The 18,622-nt window shown below is 35.8% G+C and overlaps 1 protein-coding gene across 4 annotated transcripts in view; it reads right to left on the bottom strand.

Annotated features, from left to right (window-relative positions):
• The window catches only part of LOC126976462 (NAD(+) hydrolase sarm1), a 133,030-nt gene that overhangs the window by 67,365 nt on the left and 47,043 nt on the right, over positions 1–18,622 (bottom strand). The window contains exon 1 of one of the 4 annotated variants that reach the window (XM_050824786.1): positions 8,353–8,792. The exons of 2 other annotated variants lie outside the window; for them this stretch is intronic. In XM_050824786.1, coding sequence (XP_050680743.1) covers positions 8,353–8,430 — 78 coding nt within the window. In that variant the 5' untranslated portion in view covers positions 8,431–8,792. Of the gene's footprint in view, positions 1–8,352; positions 8,793–18,622 lie in introns of those variants that run through there. One more of the 4 variants, XM_050824787.1, reaches the window with a different exon arrangement.

Genomic DNA, 18,622 nt, shown 5'->3' on the forward strand with positions numbered 1-18,622 from the left:
CATCGCATAATCAGCAGGCAAACAATGGATGCAGGAAGCTCTTGACAGAAAGTTTTGGATGAAGTTGGGGGAGGCCTTTACCTAATCTGGGATACATGTCTTAAAAATTGTAAAAAATAACAATTGTACTAATAACCAAGATTAAGCAGATACAGTCTAACAAAAACTAACAGTACCTGAAATATACAAATTTTTAGGGACATGAAAAAATTTTTTTTTCAAATAAAACACATAATTTAACTATATATACAATCCTATAGTTACAATAAATTAAAAATATCAATAAGGGGAAGTGTACCGAATACTGGCAACATTTCCGCGTTGGATAGCTAGGCTGATCCGTTGAGCGAGTATTAAGTCAAGTATTATTATATATCATATCAGAAGAATAAAAAAAAATTCACGAACATACAAAAGATATGTACAATAGTTTTGGCAGAATTCTCTCATTTATCTTGAAGCCTTTGTCTTGTGAAACAATTTTTCATCTTATTATACACATAGAAAAAAGTTGTCGGACAAAGATTGTGCTAAATTGTTACATTATTTTCATATAATACAATAAAATGGTTATATGGGCAGCATGAATTCACGCCGCGTCGTAAACGACATCTGTTATGTAACAATAATGATGGGGTTCAGTAAAAAAAAGATAAAAACTTGCACAAAAGCCAACGGGTAAATTCCTGACAACATTCTTGGCTCCTTAATAACTTGCACTTCCCACTCAACCACTTTTGGAATTCCATCAATGTATTGGTAATCGCAGAGGAGAATTTGTGACGTCATACGCTCCCTGGGGTTGGAGTATTTTTTAATGAGCCATCCATAATGACAAATTTGCGTCGCGTGGTATCATCGACCTTAACAACACAGTTCTCATATAAATTCACAGTAGCCAATAGCAATGGCTTATAATATGTTTTGAATTAAGAATATAAATACGACCAATGAGAATTCAGTACTCCGGGCCCGTTCACCTCAGCTGCTTGATTGAATTGTTTGCATTGCGAATATAAATAGGAATAGTATGGGAATTCTATCACTGGTTTATAAGGCCAATGCTTAGTATTTATAACGTTAATTTCAAACGTTAATATTTTTTTCAGCGTTTGAAAGACCTAGTGCTGTTTTTGGGGAACTTCCCTTCCTCTTACAGCCAAACTGAAATAATCTTTCTTGGGAGTTATTACCAGGACGATACGACAAGGGTACCTTCAAAAAGAGCGTACAACTAAACTTTAAAAACTAGGACCGCTTCTGTACTTCCTCTGCCTTTGCAAAATTACTTTTGATCGAGTGACCCGTATGCCCTCATCCATAAAGCCTTGGATGCTCTTGCATTATCATGAACGAACGCGTTTAAAAAAGAAGCGGCGAACTGTTAACCTCTATTTTCAGAAACGCACGCCCACTGAGACAAAGTGACATTCATATCGCAAGTGTAAGACATAGCTTGTCATGCACACTAAAGGAAAAAGGCTTGCCTGTTTTTTTGCCTAGAAGCAAATGGCTCTATCTAGACGTATCAACTCGTCAAGTGTAAAATAAAAAAATACAAATTTTAAAATGTTCACAAAAGGATTACAATAAATTACCAAATGAAAAAGAAAATCTACGTTGTTAATAAAAGGCTTAGTCCACATAAGGAAGCAGTAAAAAATACATATTCAATTATGTATTGCCTTGACCGATGTTATACAATGTTCTAAACGATATCTAAATTAATAATTTGATATGAAGGGGAGACGATTTATGGCGCGCGGTAATCTTGATCAAAGTAATTTAGTTCCTTCGGTTATACACCTACGCGATGTTCGTCTTATATCGTTCATGTTATTTTGGTGCGTCTATCCTGAGTTTTGGTCTCACTGAGCAATACGTTAACATTTCAATGCAGTAATTAGTTCCATATAGCAATCGCTAGGAAGGGAGAAGATCCAGAAATAACTCTAAGACTGAGATCTATTGAGCTAACTTAGAATTTGCTCAGACTTTACTTTACTTCACCAGTGAGAGGCTCCTTTGCACAAGATGCCGGCTAGATTATGAGTACCACAACGGCGCCTATTTCTGCCGTGAAGGAGTAACCTGAAAGCATTATTGTTGTTGGGTTAGAAGGGCGCCGTAGCTAGAGAAATTACTTGGCAATCGAGACTTTTGGCTCAAGGAGACTAGCGCAACTAATCCTGAGCGGCATTGCATTGTAATAGGCAGGGCGTATCAATTACGATCAGCTAAATGTCCTGCTCGTCTGACAACAAAGCCTCCCACTGGTAAATGCTCTTAGTCTCCTATTACGACACCCTAGGGCCTGGGACTTCCCTATTCTTTTTATGCCTCAAGCAATGGACCAACTAGATAAAATCTGACGTTAGCGGCCTTATGAATGAGTAAGATCTCCTGAAATAGGGAAAGATGACGCATGATTATGCGGCTTATTACATCTGCATCTTCTAACACAGCAATAACTAGATAGACTACGCAAGATATTAAAATTACGGAAAAACAGGACCATTTTTTCCCGCTAGGGGCGTGTTTATGTATACGTGTATATGAATGTATCGAAAGGGCTGTTTGTGGTGAGCATAATTAAATAAAATTTTCAATTAAAATATTTCCGTTCTAGTTGAAAAATGTTTTGATAGTAATCTGAAAAGCCCAACAGAGACAGGTAATGAAGCAAAGTTTATTCAAATGACTTATAGCGATAGATATCATATCGGAACCCTCTATCAAAGTAGGAAGACATATCTAACAAGTTTTATAGACTACAAGATATGGAGTCTCGGAATTTCATAACCTGCCTAACCTAGAATCGTGTCTGTCAAAACTTTCAATAAATGATTAAGGTCGTTGATGTTATGATGCATTATTTATTAGTATTTTCCGAATACCTTATGAAGAGGTATGAATATTATTTACGACAAAAACTATTCAACGAGTATCACGCCTTTCGCAATATTTTAATTCAGATGATGGAAAATCTACACAAATTTCATAAATCGGAAACAATTTTTTGATGAGTTAAATTAGAATTCTTTTTAGTCATATTTATTGGGAAAAGTTGTCACAATTATATACAGTCAGTCACAGATATTACTCACTCATGGTATGATTCCAATCGTGTAAGCCCTGATTTCAACAATGACACTACAAATTGAGATTAACAAAACTCAGTTTTATAAAACTAGTCCAAATGCCAGTCTTGATCTCGGTTACAGACAAAACGAAGATGCACCAATACAGTTTAAACACGATCACGAACACCAAGTTAACATGTCATAAACAATAGAATGTATAAAAATAATTATTATATTTCACTGTTTTTCTATTTCGATGACAAGTGTGACATCGATCAAATATGTTTAATCTCGTTTAGAGTTTATTTCTACAGCATGTTTATTTGTTTCAGGTTAAACAAGGAAATAAAACATTCTTCAATCTTCGCACCGATCATTACCGTTAAAATTATAAAACACATGGTATACTTGAATATGACATTGGGTAAGTTATTGTATATCATTCACAGAAGCCACTGTCAGAACAATAGAATATGTTAAAAGTACAAATTCGGCGATCATTATTTAAACACGTTTAACGGCTATTACTGCATTTAGTTTGTGTTGATGAAATGCGAATTGAATCTGTATCCTCAAATTGTTAGTGAAATCAGCCTAAAATTATTAGCGTATCTACAAAATAAAAAGTGTAGTGCTATTTTAAGAATATTTTTTATTCTTTCATATTTCTCCTGTAATTTAATTTTCAATGAGTTCTTGTGTGTTATAAGTAAGGCAAGCTATATCGAAGTGTATCAATAATCTGTGTAAGGTATACGAGAACTAATGGTTAATTATAGTTTCCAAGTTGAGAGAGAAGGATATAATATCTGAGCGTGAATGTTGTTTTAGGGCAAGCTGCATAATCTTATCGAGTCTGCGGGCATATCAAAGCAAGTTTCACATCAAACAAATTTAGTTCTTGTCTTAATTACATCAAGGCTTAAATTATCTTGATACGGTATTACCCCAGATGGAACGGATGTACCCTTTAACCTGGTCAAAGTAATCTCATCTTTAAATTAATTTCGTTTTGGTTGAAAATATTGGTTGCAACAAAACTATGTTTTGTAGGTCAATGATATAATGGCAGAGCAAAACTTGTTAAATGTGTGATTAAACAAATTCAAGTTTTATATTCTACACTTTTTGAAAGCAGAAAGTTGTATGGAATGCCCTTGAACTCTTTAAACTTCTTAACTAGATTGTAAGGCAACCAATACCTAGGCTACTGATGCAACGGATACTATTATTGAATATTATCATCATTTGAGCCGAAGAACATCCATTGCTGGTCAAAGGCCTCCCCCAAAGACCTCCACTACGATCGATCCTGCGCTGCCCTCATGCAATTTTTTCTGGCAATCTTGACCAGATCATGGTCCATCTTGTCTAGGGGCTAGGGACCAACACTACGTCTTCCGGTACGCGCCCGCCATTCTAGAACTTAACTGCCCCAACGGTCATCTGTCCGTCGAGCTATGTGCTCTGCCCACTGCCACTTGAGTTTCGCAATCGCCTAGATATGTCAGTTTGGTTCTCCTACGGATCTTCTAAAAGAAATGAGATCAGAAAATCTCACAGGGAAACTCCTAGCAAAGCCCTCTCCATTACCCTCTGAGGATGAGGTTCAATTATTGCATATTATTCAAAGCACATATATGTGCTGGTACGTAATATTGGTGTTACGTGTGTGGCGGTCCTCCACAGTGCGGTTTTCAAGGAGCTTTCTTACACGTACTACAAAGCTGTGGAATGAGCTTCCTTGTGCGGTGTTTCCGGGACGATACGACATGGGTACCTTCGAAAAAGCGTATACACCTTCCTTAAAGGCCGGCAACGCTCTTGTGATTCCTCTGGTGTTGCAAGAGAGTGTGGGCGACGGTGATCACTTAACACCACGATCCGTACGCTCGTTTGTCCTCCTATTCCATAAAAAAAAACAAATTTGAATAAAATTAATGTAACGTTGCATTTAAGGTATTGCACGGAAAAGCGTTTCTTTACTACCCACCTTACAACATACCGTTGATCTTTCTCGGGGATGAGATAATTGTTATGCTGGCAAAATATTTGGCAACTCTACATAAATAAGGTTAGACTTTTTTAAGTGAAATTTTTCTTGAGACGCGCTTGGCGATTCGTTTTGTGATTATTGAAAGAGCTTTCACGCACGGATTTGTAACGCACATTCGGATAAAGTCGGCTCAAGTCAACTAAGGCTAAGTTAACTCGCGATCAGTCAGAGCAAATTTAGCAGAGAATTTTACACAACTTTGTTGTGTGTATGTTGTACTTTATAAAATTAACCTCGCCATGATAAAGTGTACACTTCCGTCATGTGGGATAATACACATATTATTGTCATTTCTTTAACTATTAAAGACAAAAAGTCATAGAGTCCATATATTCACCAGTGGGAGGCTCCTTTGCACAGGATGCCGGCTAGATTATGTCTACCACAACGGCAGTTATTTCTGCCGTGAAGCAGTAATGTGTAAGCATTACTGGGTTTCGGTCTGAAGGGAGCCATAGCTAGTGATATTACTGGGCAAATGAGACTTGACATCTTATGTCTCAAAGAGACGAGCGCAGTTGTAGTGCCGCTCAGAATTTTTGGGTTTTTCAAGAATCCTGAGAGGCATTGCATTGTAATGGGCAGGGCGTATCAATTACCATCAGCTGAACGTCCTGCTCGTCTCGTCCCTTATTTTCATAAAAAAAAAACATATATGTACTAGCCCATATAATATTTTACGCGCAACTTCAGTTCCGATGCTACCACATGTATATTTCCAAAATATTCATCGTTAAATCAGGGTTTGTAAAACGTTTTCATTCGACTGGTTATTCTCTGGCTTATTTTGCAAATCCGAATACCACGAAAATGTCTTTTCATTGTTCGGCTTAATATACCTTATGACACTCACAAATAATGGGACTTACTATTGGCAACGGAATTTTGAAAATCGGTTAAGTAGATCCAGAGTATAGGTACCTCCTACAACCTCACAAACTCTACCTGTTTATAATATTATTATAGATTAAAACAAGCTTTTTTAATGTTAAATCTGTAATATAGAGAAAAACACAGTTTTTATGTTCAATTTTCAAATTACAAATTTACGATTTTTTGCATAAAAAATGGCCTATAATAGACTGTTACTTAAGCCAATCCAGTCATAATCCCCTATGGTAGTATGTAAGGCTTATTATTAATTTAATATATTCATACATATAGTAAATATCATATTTAATGTTATAAATTACAATTTGTAATGGGTGACAGCCCTTATTGCACGCTGGTCATTATTTTCTGCCAAAGATGGCGCGACGCAGCGACTATAGATAGTGCCATACCATTTTCGTATTATGACTGCGATAAAATAATTATTAATTTCTATGTAGAGATAGAACAAAAACTAGCTTTTCCTTATATTGTCAACAATAAAATTGTAAGGCTCGAAAAGTTTTTCAATTTTTTCGAGTATGTTCGTTTGTTAAAATCTCTGTCTGTGTATTCATCATCATCATTTCAGCCGGAAGACGTCCACTGTTGGACAAAGGCCTCCCCCAAAGATCGCCATGACGATCGGTCCTGCGCTGCCCTCATCCAACATACTCCGGCGATCTTAACCAGATCGTCGGTGCATCTTAGGGGGCCTACCAACACTACGCCTTCCGGTACGTGGTCGCCATTCGAGGACCTTACTTCCCTAATGGCCATCTGTCCGTCGAGCTATTAGCCCTGGCCACTGCTACTTCAGTTTCGCAAACATTTGGGCTATGTCAGTGACTTTGGTTCTCCTACGGATCTCCTCATTTCTGATTCAATCTCGTAGGGAAACTCCGAGCTCTCATAGCCCTCTCCAATGCCCGCTGAGCAACAATGAGCTTCCTCATAAGGCCCATAGTTAGCGACCACGTCTGTGTTCACTGGCAACACACATTGGTGTCTGTCTATTATTAACCGCTAAAATACCAAACAGATTTTGATGAAATTTAGAATCCACACATAATTCGACTAATAAAGGCTAAGCCTTCTGAATTTTAAGCGGATTGGAGTGAGATGGAGTTTTACTTTCTTATTATTTAAAAAAAATGAAGTGTACGTATTTCTGAAGTATTTACGCCGTACTCAGTGTTTATTTTAGTTTTTAAACACAGCTTTTGTATATATAGGAAACCTCAACGAATCATGTTTCTTAAATTGTAAATTCGATTTATAGAGTCAATCTCAGTATCTTATGTATATGTTACATAACTAAAGCCTTAATTATAACTTTTGTTTATTATTATTATTATTAATATTTAAGTATACAGAAAGGGGTACTCACAAAGGCATTTACTTCAGAATTACGAATCGGCGTGGGCCCAAGAGAAGAATATGCGGGAAAAAGTTTAAAAAGTAGAAATAAATTCAATTTTTAATTGTATATTTACTATTTTTTTATTAATGAAACTTGTAATACAAGAGTTGATCAGTTTATATGTAAATAAAATAATGCAGCTCTATCATAAGCTCTACCATCTAAGTAGAGTTTGGTCATAACATGAAAGGATTTTGGTGTTTAATTTGTTTTACTTAAGAGTACCTGAGTACTTAGATTTCTCATATTTACTTTTAATATTTATCAATATAATATGAATTTATTGAAATTTTTAAGTATTTTTATATATTCCGCATTCGGCAACGAAGTACCGTTCACAAAAAAAGTAAAAATCATGAAGTTGATCATTGTTGTAATTACATGTAGGTTATAAAATTATAGCAGAGGTGATCACCTACTGAGGTGAGCCCTATTTATTCCGTGGATACCTTTCATAGAGTACCTATGTGTACTTACTTTCGATGAGCAAATTTACAAAATAGTAATTTGTAAATTTTACCTAATTTGATAAAATATGAACTTTACTTCCATGGGTAAAATGATAAAGTATGGATTCTTAAAATATAAAACATAATAAGGTACCCTACAATGTCTAGAATTTTGTTTTAAGTTTATCAAAATTTAGAGCTAGAGTTAAGAAAAACACTAAAATAAACTCTCTTTTTTGTTTTAATGTCTTGTTTTATAACCGGAATATTCCATCGTTCATGGGTTAAATCATAACATACAGATATTTTAAAAATAAAACATATATTATAAGGTACATTGTCTACACTTTTGTGATTATTTTATCAGAATTCAGAGATAGAGTTAAGAAAGACTTGCGTCGAATATATTGCTAAAATAAAAAACAATGTTTATAAACAAAAACATTAAAATAAACTCTCTTTCTTCCTTACCTTCTTGGGAAAGAATATTTTGGGTTTGCCCGTGTACGTGGAGTATGAAGCCATGTTTTCGATTTTATTAACAACCATAATTTATCAAAAACACTCGTTTTTATTTATTTACATCTGATATTTGGCGCCGAGTTATTCGTGAATTCTAGAAATTTCGGCGAACACGTGATAATAACGCGAATAATATAACTAACACGGTTACAGTCTTCGGTTATTTTACGAACAAAACACAATAACTTTTGTTTATTTTCCGCAGTTAGGTATATCAAGATGCTTGCCTCCACGTCATCGTCGGTGGCAACGATGTATTCACATGAGTTTACTTCATACAGTATCGCTTAGCAACGAATTGCAATAAAATTATCAAAGTCCTCGAACACTCATACAATTCCGGTCACATTTTTTTTGTTCCGCGAGATCGCACGATGCAATACGCATTACATCACACCGTCAAGTCCCGTCGTTAACTGAACTTTAGTTTGCATCAACTGTGGGTTTTTATCAATTCACGTTTGAGGCCCCCCGCTGCACGTGCTATCTCTTTCTCGCGTTCCATTCAATAATTGAAAGAGGTGTGACAACTATATTTCACACGCCTTTCTCGTTTGTGGAGGCAGATAGTTTTTTGTTTCCAAGTGTTTGTTTTATTAACTCGACTATTATAAAACATTATTTTATTAAACACACCTTAGTAGATATTGAAAACCCCGATTGATAGATAATTGTTTACAATATGATAAAATCTGAGCATACCTATTAAGTAGTTTACTGATGTTCGTTACTTTGTTGTTTAGTACATTTGTATATGCTTGTTTAATTTAAATGACTGAAAAATACATAATTCTAATTAATTTCGATATATTAATTTAAAGATTATTTTAGTTGACAGGACGTTTTATTTCTATTAGTTACCTGCCTATTAATTAATACGTAAATCTATCCCTACTATGTGCTAAATTAAAAAAGAACTTAACATATTTGTCACTTATATAAGTAAGAACGCAATGCTTATTTTCTGATTTCGGGAAAGCAAAAAGGAAATTAAAAATGAATGCTTAATAGGCATTCATTTTTAAACGGTTGCGTATTAACATTATGTACCTAGAGCAACCTAGAGAATTTTTATAGTCATATACAACATATTTTTTTTTCCGAAAGATTTTCCTGAATCATTATATGATATGACCTGTTTTCAACAATGCTATGCGGTCTGGGATTCTTGAAAAAACAAAATTTTGAGCAACTCCGCGATTACGTTCGTCACATTGATATTAGCTATTTTATTACGGAATACGGAGGTATATAAATAGGCACGGACTAGTAAAAAAATAAGGACTCCGTGTCACCTTACATAACAGTGTAACACCAAAACAAGCCGATTAACGTGTAAATACATAGCCCCAGGCACACACTTACACTACTACAGGCCGATAGGCGGCCATTATGAGAATTGTCATCGCCTGTGACAGATCAGTTTGCGTCTCAGTAAAATATTTAAAAAATGCCGTCGTGCGTTTCGAAAAAGTGTAAAAACGATACTTTATAAGTATTTGTGGCCATATATGATTATTTAAGGGAGAAAATATTGTGTAACTAGTATCCCCGTAACCGCACACACACTAACATAACGATGCTTCACTTGCTAATATCACGACGTGGAGTCCTTCTTTTTTTACTCGTCCGTGATAAATAGGTATAAACTGAAATTTTACATGAAGAATATTATATGTAAAAATTATGTTGTTAAAAGGCAGGAATAATATCTCTCTTCCTCTTTTCATTGAACCCACACCAATGAGAACATGTATGAAAGAACAATCAGACTCTTGCGATGTATGTACCTACATTTAGATTGGTGGATATTTATATCCAAAACCAAAAAAGGAGAGGCAACTTACCAAATACAGAGACAATTTATACCAACCGGTTACGTTTTTGGAAACTTAATTTTGTTTATACATTTTAAGAGTTTTTGCATGTTTTTATTCAAATCAGAAAAGTGTATAATTTATAGCTGTTAGCAAATTATATTGTCGTAAAACTTTTATGGTTGTTCATAATTCTTTTTAATTAAAAAAACAGGCAAAGTTGGATAGTATTTGCAGCAGAGCTTCATTCGAGAAGCGGGTTCCGACTTCGATTCCTAAAAAAGCCAATTTCGATGCGAAGTGAACCAAAGTAAAAAAAAAAAGAAAATAACGTGTAAATGGGGGGTTATCACTTACCATTGAGTCACCCATGCCTATTATTTGATGACTGACATGAAAAACCGTGTGAGCTAAACGACACGACAGAAGGGAAACCTTTATCAAGACAAGGCTAATAATATGAAATAGAACTACATATATATTTTTTGTCCAATGGTAATAATGTAAATAGCATTAACAATCCCTAATATTATTTTCAATGTGAATGTAAGTTTGTTTGTTACGCTTTTACGCTGGAGCTACTGAACCGATTTTGATGAAATTTGGTACAGTGATAGACATTTTATCCCGGTAAGATCCATGATTCCCGCGGAATTTGTGAAAGGACAAACTCACGTCGATGAGCTATAACTATTCCAATAGTAGGTTTAGTTTGCCATATTAATCTTCCTCGAAATAACATTCATATAATATGTTGGGAATGGGAGCGAAAATGGGAACCGGAACTGGAATATGACATGATTATCTTCAATTCTAAATTTGCTTATTATTTTTAAAAAACTCTTTATCCCCGCGGACGATGTCGCGAGCAACAGCTAGTAATATATAATCGTAATCTATATATATAAAAATGAATTGCTGTTCGTTAGTCTCGCTAAAACTCGAGAACGGCTCGACCGATTTGGCAAATTTAGGTCTTGAATTATTTGTGGAAGTCCAGAGAAGGTTTAAAAGGTGAATAAATAGGAAAATGCTGCTAATTTAAATAAAAACAACAAATTTGTTTTTCCTTTGATGTGTCCATACATAATTTCTATGAAAGAATTTATTGACGCACGGTTTGACAATTCTGCTGTGAAACAATTTCATTACGACAGCAGGGTGCATATTTTACGAATTAATTTTTGATGTTATGATATATTTTTGACAAATTCATATAAAAAGATTATTTTATTTATTATATACAAAACAACGTCTGTCGAGTCAGCTAGTATTATATAAATGTGAATGTAAGCTTGTTTACTAGAGACTAGAGGTACAACGATACACTAGAGCTTGGGAAAGGACATAGGCTATTTCATCCCGGAAACATCCATGGTTCCCGCGGAATATGTGAAAATCTGAAATTCACGTCGATGAGCTATAACTATTCCAATAGTAGGTTTAATTTGCCATATCTTCCTCGAAATAACATTCATATAATATGTTGGGAATGGGAGCGGAAACGGGAACCGGAACTGGAATATGACATGAGGTAATCTTCAATTCCAACTTGCTTATTATTTTTAAAACCATTTATTCACGCGGACGAAGTCGAGGGCATCAGCTTGTAATATATAATCGTATAATTACGATTACTCTGGTACATGTGCTCCGACTGATAGCGGTTTCATAGTCGGCTCGAGTAGAATTTACATAAACGAGTGTTACGTTGTCTCAGTCTTATTCGATACAAATACAGACTGAAGCCACAACCTGAGTAACGAGTAAGATTTTATGACGATACGTCACTCGAACGGTTGGCTCAGTTGGAAGGACCGCGGAACGCCGGAGGTCAAGGGTTCGAGTCCCGCATCGTTCATAAAATTTTACTTTTCAAAATTTATTTGTGTATTAATCCTAGAAGTGTGGCTTATCACTTTAAAAACATAACAAATTGCTTAGATTTACAAGAGCGACATCTCAAGTCAATTTCCTAATATGCAAATATTGGGGTTGAGCTTATAGATTGAGGTTATCAACTGTAAAGTAGATCCTATAGATGAAGCCACAACCTGAGAGCTGAACAAAACATACAAGATTTTACGACGGTACGTCACTCGAATGGTTAGCTCAGTTGGTTAGAGCACCGGCACGGAACGCCGGAGGTGGTGGGTTCGAGTACCGTTCATTTTTCAAATTTTATTTGTAAATTAGAGACTATCAATAAACAAGCGTATAGACAAACTAAGCGTGTGAAAGAAAAAAATCAACTCTGATAGAGATACAAAATGATAGAAGAGAAAGAGAATCTATAGTTAATTTAACCGATTTTGATTGACATTTTGATTGATCTAGTCGTAAAAAGTTAGCCAAGCTTGACATTAACTCCTCAGTATTTTGAAAATTAAACTCTTAGATAATTTATACGTTGTAGAAAATAGAAGTTAACAGTTCACCGCTATTTTTTTTCGACGTTTTCACAACTGTCACAGTCTATCTAGACATATTAATTATCTGATAGCCCAAACACATGGTTGGTTTTGGTTAGTCCGGCCATCGAACGTTCGGTGGGTGCCCGCCCCAATTAGTCTGACGTCGTACTCGATTTGGTCCGTACGGCAAAATAGTAGATTGTTAACCGAGAGTTGGAAGAATCAATACCCGAGGTATTTAGACGCCCGAGCGCAGCGAAGTCGGCTATAGTCCGAGTAGGAATTGATACTTTTAATCGAGTTAAACATTCTACTTTTCATTTTGAATATGAGGAAAATAAAACTAGTTGTTTATCTAAACAAAGATTAGTATCCCCCCAAATTATGACGACTTTTTAAATTTCAAATATGGAACTTACCACGTAATTGTTGCGGCTTATTCCGCTCAAAGAAGTTTGTGCTATGTTCACACTGGCTGTTTAGAAAGTCACATGGCCGCAGCATTTTTTTTATATAGTTCTTTTTTACATAAAACTCTTCACAGCACTTATATTTTTAAAGTTCACTCCGGCCCTTTGGTGGGAAGTTATTTGTATGAGTTTTTCGATCCCGATGGAGGGAAGCAGCATTTTCCACCCAATAATCAGATCAAAACAACATTACTTTCCGAGTATGAGTAATGAGCATGAAAAATAATTTTGTGCAATTGACAATGCGACATATCAATCCGCGTCCGATGGTTCAGCCGGACCAAAGTCCGACCATGTGTATAGCCTATAAGATTAAATCACTAGTCATCACATCACGCACACATTCACAAATCTAAATTGGTAACAAATCTGTCAGGTCGAATATACGCAAGTATATTCTAACGGCCGTACAAATAAACTTGGTATAATGTTGTACCTAAGAATAAACCAAGAATATGCAAAAAGTTTAATGTATCGCTGACAGCATTGTCAATACAATGATAATTTTGAAGTTTTCCAACTGTCAGGCAGCCTTTAAATTAACGCGAGAAAAGTTATAAGTCCGAATAGTCCAGTCATAAGCAAAATGTCTATTGGTCATTATTTTGCATGTTCTTGGCTTAAACTATTTTTTTTTATGAAAATAAGGGACCAGACGAGTAGGACGTTCAGCTAATGGTAATTTATACGTCCTGCCCATTACAATGCAGTGCCGCTCTGGATTCTTGAAAAACCCAAAACCTCTGAGCGGCACTACAACTGCGCTCGTTACCTTGAGACATATGATGTTAAGTCTCATTTGCCCAGTAATTTCACTAGCTACGCCACCCTTCAGACCGAAAGACAGTAATGTTTACACAATCCTGCTTCACGGCAGGCATAACTTTATCACAAGTTTATCTGTAAAGCCGCTTGTCTATGATACAAACAAAATGAAGTGCTCAAATGCGTTAAAAATATCATAATTTCGATAAAATTTTCTCTTGCATTAGTCTGCAATAGAAATTAGTGACACATAGTCGAGCGCCGCGCCGCGGCCGGTGTCATGGCTACGGGCAGAACTGTCGCGACGGCGCATGCGTCGTGTTGGTTGTCTTTTAACATGGCGACAGTGACGACGTGGCGACTTACCATCATTATCGTATTTTCTCTCTGTTTGACTCAATAACTTAAAAAGAGAAAGATTTATTTAGATCCGGTGAGTCATTCTCTCAATAAAACTGAAATATAGAGCTGAATACTCGTGTTCTTATAATGTATAACTTATACCACTGTTAATAAGTTTATACCTAAGATATTTTATACGCCTATATAGTCTGTGAAAACGAGGAAAACATTTGAGGTTGACTGTTAACCTCTATTTAGAGCAATGCACGCACAATATTGCAAAGTGACATACAAATCGCGAGTGTAAGACGCAGCTTCTCACGCACACTAAAGTAATAAAGCTGGCCTATTTTTATCGGTTGTCTAGCAGCATGAGCTCTATCTAGATGTATAAATTTTCTAAAGTTTATATTCCTTCTGATATTCCTATATAGTTATTATTTCTATTAGGTTTTTATATTGTGATCTAAATTATGATTTTAATGCTGTGTAGAATGTTAATAGAGGAAATTTATATGTAGAGTTAACATACATACTTGAAATGCATATAACAGAAAGTAGCGACCAAGTACAAAAATTTTCGTGTCATTTAACTATATAACAAATACCTATTTTATATCTGAATGCTATATTATAGGTACTATAAATGTTTTTCAGGTAACCTAATAAAATTCATCATAGGTACCTCAAGTCGCATAGATCAAAAATTCATTTTCGTTAAAAAACGAACTGGAATAGAACATGAGATAATCTTAAATTCCAAACTTGCTAATTAGCCTTAAATAATTATAATATAAAATAATAATAAAACCCTATCTCTACACCGACGAAGTCGCGGGCATAAGCTAGTACATCAAAATAAAATTAATACCTTATCTGTTTAAGCTTGTGCCAATGAAGCCAAAAAATTTGTATAAATTTTACGGTCCACATAAAGACCATGTTTTTAATACAAAAGTTTTAAAAAATTAAGGGATTTTCATATATTTCTTAAGACGGTATTACTTGCCAAAGTGCATAATTATAATATATCATAAATCCACCGAATACCCTATAAATTTTGATTCACTTGAGAGTGTTAAAATATACGTCTTTTGGAGTATAAACGGCTGTCTTTTTTTTTACGTTCCCGCGTTCCCGAGATAAAGGGTCGTGACACATAGATCTGCGGACGGACTTACGGATGGATGGACGGACAGCAAAGTGATATTTTGGGGCTTTTATTCCTTTTGAGATACAGACTACAAAGCGTATTTAATAACTAATTAATCAGAAAATTCGATACGAATAACGAATTTACGACTAAGGCATCTTTAGTTGTGAATATTAAAAAAGGGGAATTTAATAAAATAAAAAAATCCATAGAGTTATTGAGTACAGTTAGTTTCATAGCAATGCTTGGTTGATTTGATTTCTTCAAATGAGTCAATTAACAACCCAAAACCGTAGAGCATTGTGCTAGAGCTCTTTATTATCTCAAAATCTTGATAAGAAATAAGTTTTACCAAAATAATATTGTTAATTTGACTTAATGTTTCTGAAATAGCTAAAGTAGAGTCCTATATGTTGTATGGCTTGCAATTTAATAAGTCGAATTACTGTTAATTTGACGTATTTTTGTCAATATCTGTTCATTAACATGGAACCAAATAATAATTATTACTAAAATATCTATGTTTCGCTGGAAATTTTGAAGATTTAATAAGAGAAGACGCGGCGGTGACCACATAAAACAGGAGAAGAAATTTTCATTAATAATTATTCTAATAATATGTTACTTATAAGACTTACAAATAACTATAATATTGTAATTAAAACTTATAATTCCGTTACTTTAGTATCAGAGACTACAAATGTTGAGCTAGCTTAGCTAATCTCAGTAAACTCTTTGAGGTGAGCAATTATTTTTCAAAATATGTGTATTTTATTATTTGACTAACAATTTTCATCATAGAAGAATATTCATCGCGTGATATTTTACGCCGCGGCCAAAGTAAATTTTTACATTTCTGAATCCAGTTTTTAAACGTGATTATACAAGAAAGAAAAGGAAACGGTTTTTACTTCCCGTTGCTTCCCAGTCTTCAAAAATAGTTCAACTTACATGAGACAAATTAAGCAAATGTAATGATATATTCATGCTTATGAAATGTATAGTTGAACTTTGTACTTGCATACAAAGCCATCCAAGGAAAGCTTGACTAAAATAAAACATGGAACAGAAACAAGGCTCCTTCATTCTAATAATAATTGCAAAGGTTATTAGACAATTTAATTATTAAAACTTATTTAGTAATACAGCTTGGGTGTGGGCACCCACTTGTTTCGGACCATTCGGAGGTCCTTCATCAGGGTACTCACCTACTACACTCGTAGTACTGCGGACTTTCCGCCCTCTGACGCTGATTGGAAGTCTCCTACGATCTCCTTAGGATCGGGACCCTCTAGAGAGCCCTGTCGTCTACAAATGCAATTCCATGCAATTGCGGCAAAAGCTACATAGGTGAAACGGGACGCAATTAAAAACCAGACTCACCGAGCACAGCCACAGTGTACGAAAATTGGACAGCGACAACTCGGTAGTGGCAGAGCATGCCCTAAGCTCCGACACGTCACATTATATGAGGTTCGATAGGGTGAAAGTATTGGCTCGCAAAAAAAAACTTTGTGTCTCGCAAACTGCTGGAAGCCATAGATATCGACTGTCGACCTAATTTTAATAGAGACAAGGGTTGGGTCTGGTCTTCGAAACCAGTGCTATTAAACGCATCACGCAATAAGACCCATAGTGCCGATGATCACGTAGTGGACATTGTGAGTACATTTTGTGCAGTGACATAGTATCAGTGATACCGTGCCCGTCATCACCACCGGCACACCCCGCGCCCTTGCCCTGTCCAGCCGCGCACTACGAGCACAAGTCCGCAGTAAGAGACCTTTTCGCGAACCCACTACGCTCACCCTGATAAAGGATCTTCAAATAGTCCGAAACTAGTCGGTACCCACACCGATAAATCGTGGGTAAAGCCGTATTACTAAATAAGTTTTCAGAGAAATTAAAAAACAATGTCATGTTTTTGTAGTAATCTAAACAATGATTGTAAAAAGTTTAAGTTATGAAATTTTCTAGAAGTATTAATCTCACTACAAACATCAGAGAATATTAAAGATCCCAAAGAAAACACTTGTATATCTACCTAATTTTACTTTAAGATAAAATCCGTGTCACTTCTTACCTGGGGATGGAGCATTGTTGAATTGATATTCGTTGAAATATTATAGCAGAACGCTTTTCCACGTATACAACAAGTCACAGTTTTCTTCAGTTTCATGTTTTACACTTCACACTTATTTCAGGATCTGATGCACGTGTGTACCTAACACTTGTTATTACACTTCTGTCGTCAAGTGAAAAGAAAATTAATCCGTGTGTGTATTTTATTCAGATCAGCGGTTATAACGACCGACTTATTATACGATTCTGCGATTCGATGTTATTATGCAACAATAATTAGAACAAGATTTGAGTGTTCATCACGTATTTGAGAGATGCATAAACAACACAAATCTTGAGACAATAATACAATTATACCAGTGCCGACCTGGCAAATATTGTTTTGGCATATTTTTTTTATTTAGAAGGAGGGCAAATGAGCATACGGGCTACCTGGTATTAAGTGATCACCGTCGCCCACATTCTCTTCAAACACCAGAGGAGGAGCGTTGCCGGCCTTAAAGAGAGGTGTACGCGCTTTTTTGAAGATACCCATGTCGTATCGTCCCGGAAACACCGCCCAAGGAAGCTCATTCCACAGCTTTGTAGTAAGTGGAAGAAAGTTCCTTGAAAATCGCACTGTGGAGGATACCCCCCACACATCCAGTTAGGGGGGATAACATCCTAATTTGTGGCGTGTCGTGAGAAGTTGGAATTCGTTGGCAGATATCAGGTGAAAATATAATGACTTACACTTGGTCCTAGTGTCTAGGCTCTACAGTAGAAGAAAAAAAATCTGAATATATAAAACCATCATAAGACCAACATTAATGTGTGGCTGTGACGCCTGGACACTTACGCTAAAGAAGAAGACCAAAATACGCGAAGATGAGAAAGATCCTACGTAAGATACTGGACCCCCACCCTGTCTGAAAATGAGGATTGGAGAGTCCGCAAGAATGCCAAGATAGAAGAATTTGTGGCTGAGCCGAACATTATTTGAGAAGTTTAGGCTCACCGTCTTCACTGGTTCGGCCACGTAGAACGCATGGGAGAGGATCGTGGAGTGTGAAAAGAATACTCGGGACTATTAGAGAGCCGACACCCAGTGGGTCGCCCTAAGGTGGAAAGACCGAGTGAACGCTGACTTGTGTGAAATGAAAATCATGAGTGTCGGAGGCTAAGTCCCACTTTGAG

Source organism: Leptidea sinapis, chromosome 41 (genome assembly GCF_905404315.1).
Source record: "Leptidea sinapis chromosome 41, ilLepSina1.1, whole genome shotgun sequence".
Lineage (NCBI taxonomy): Eukaryota > Metazoa > Arthropoda > Insecta > Lepidoptera > Pieridae > Leptidea > Leptidea sinapis.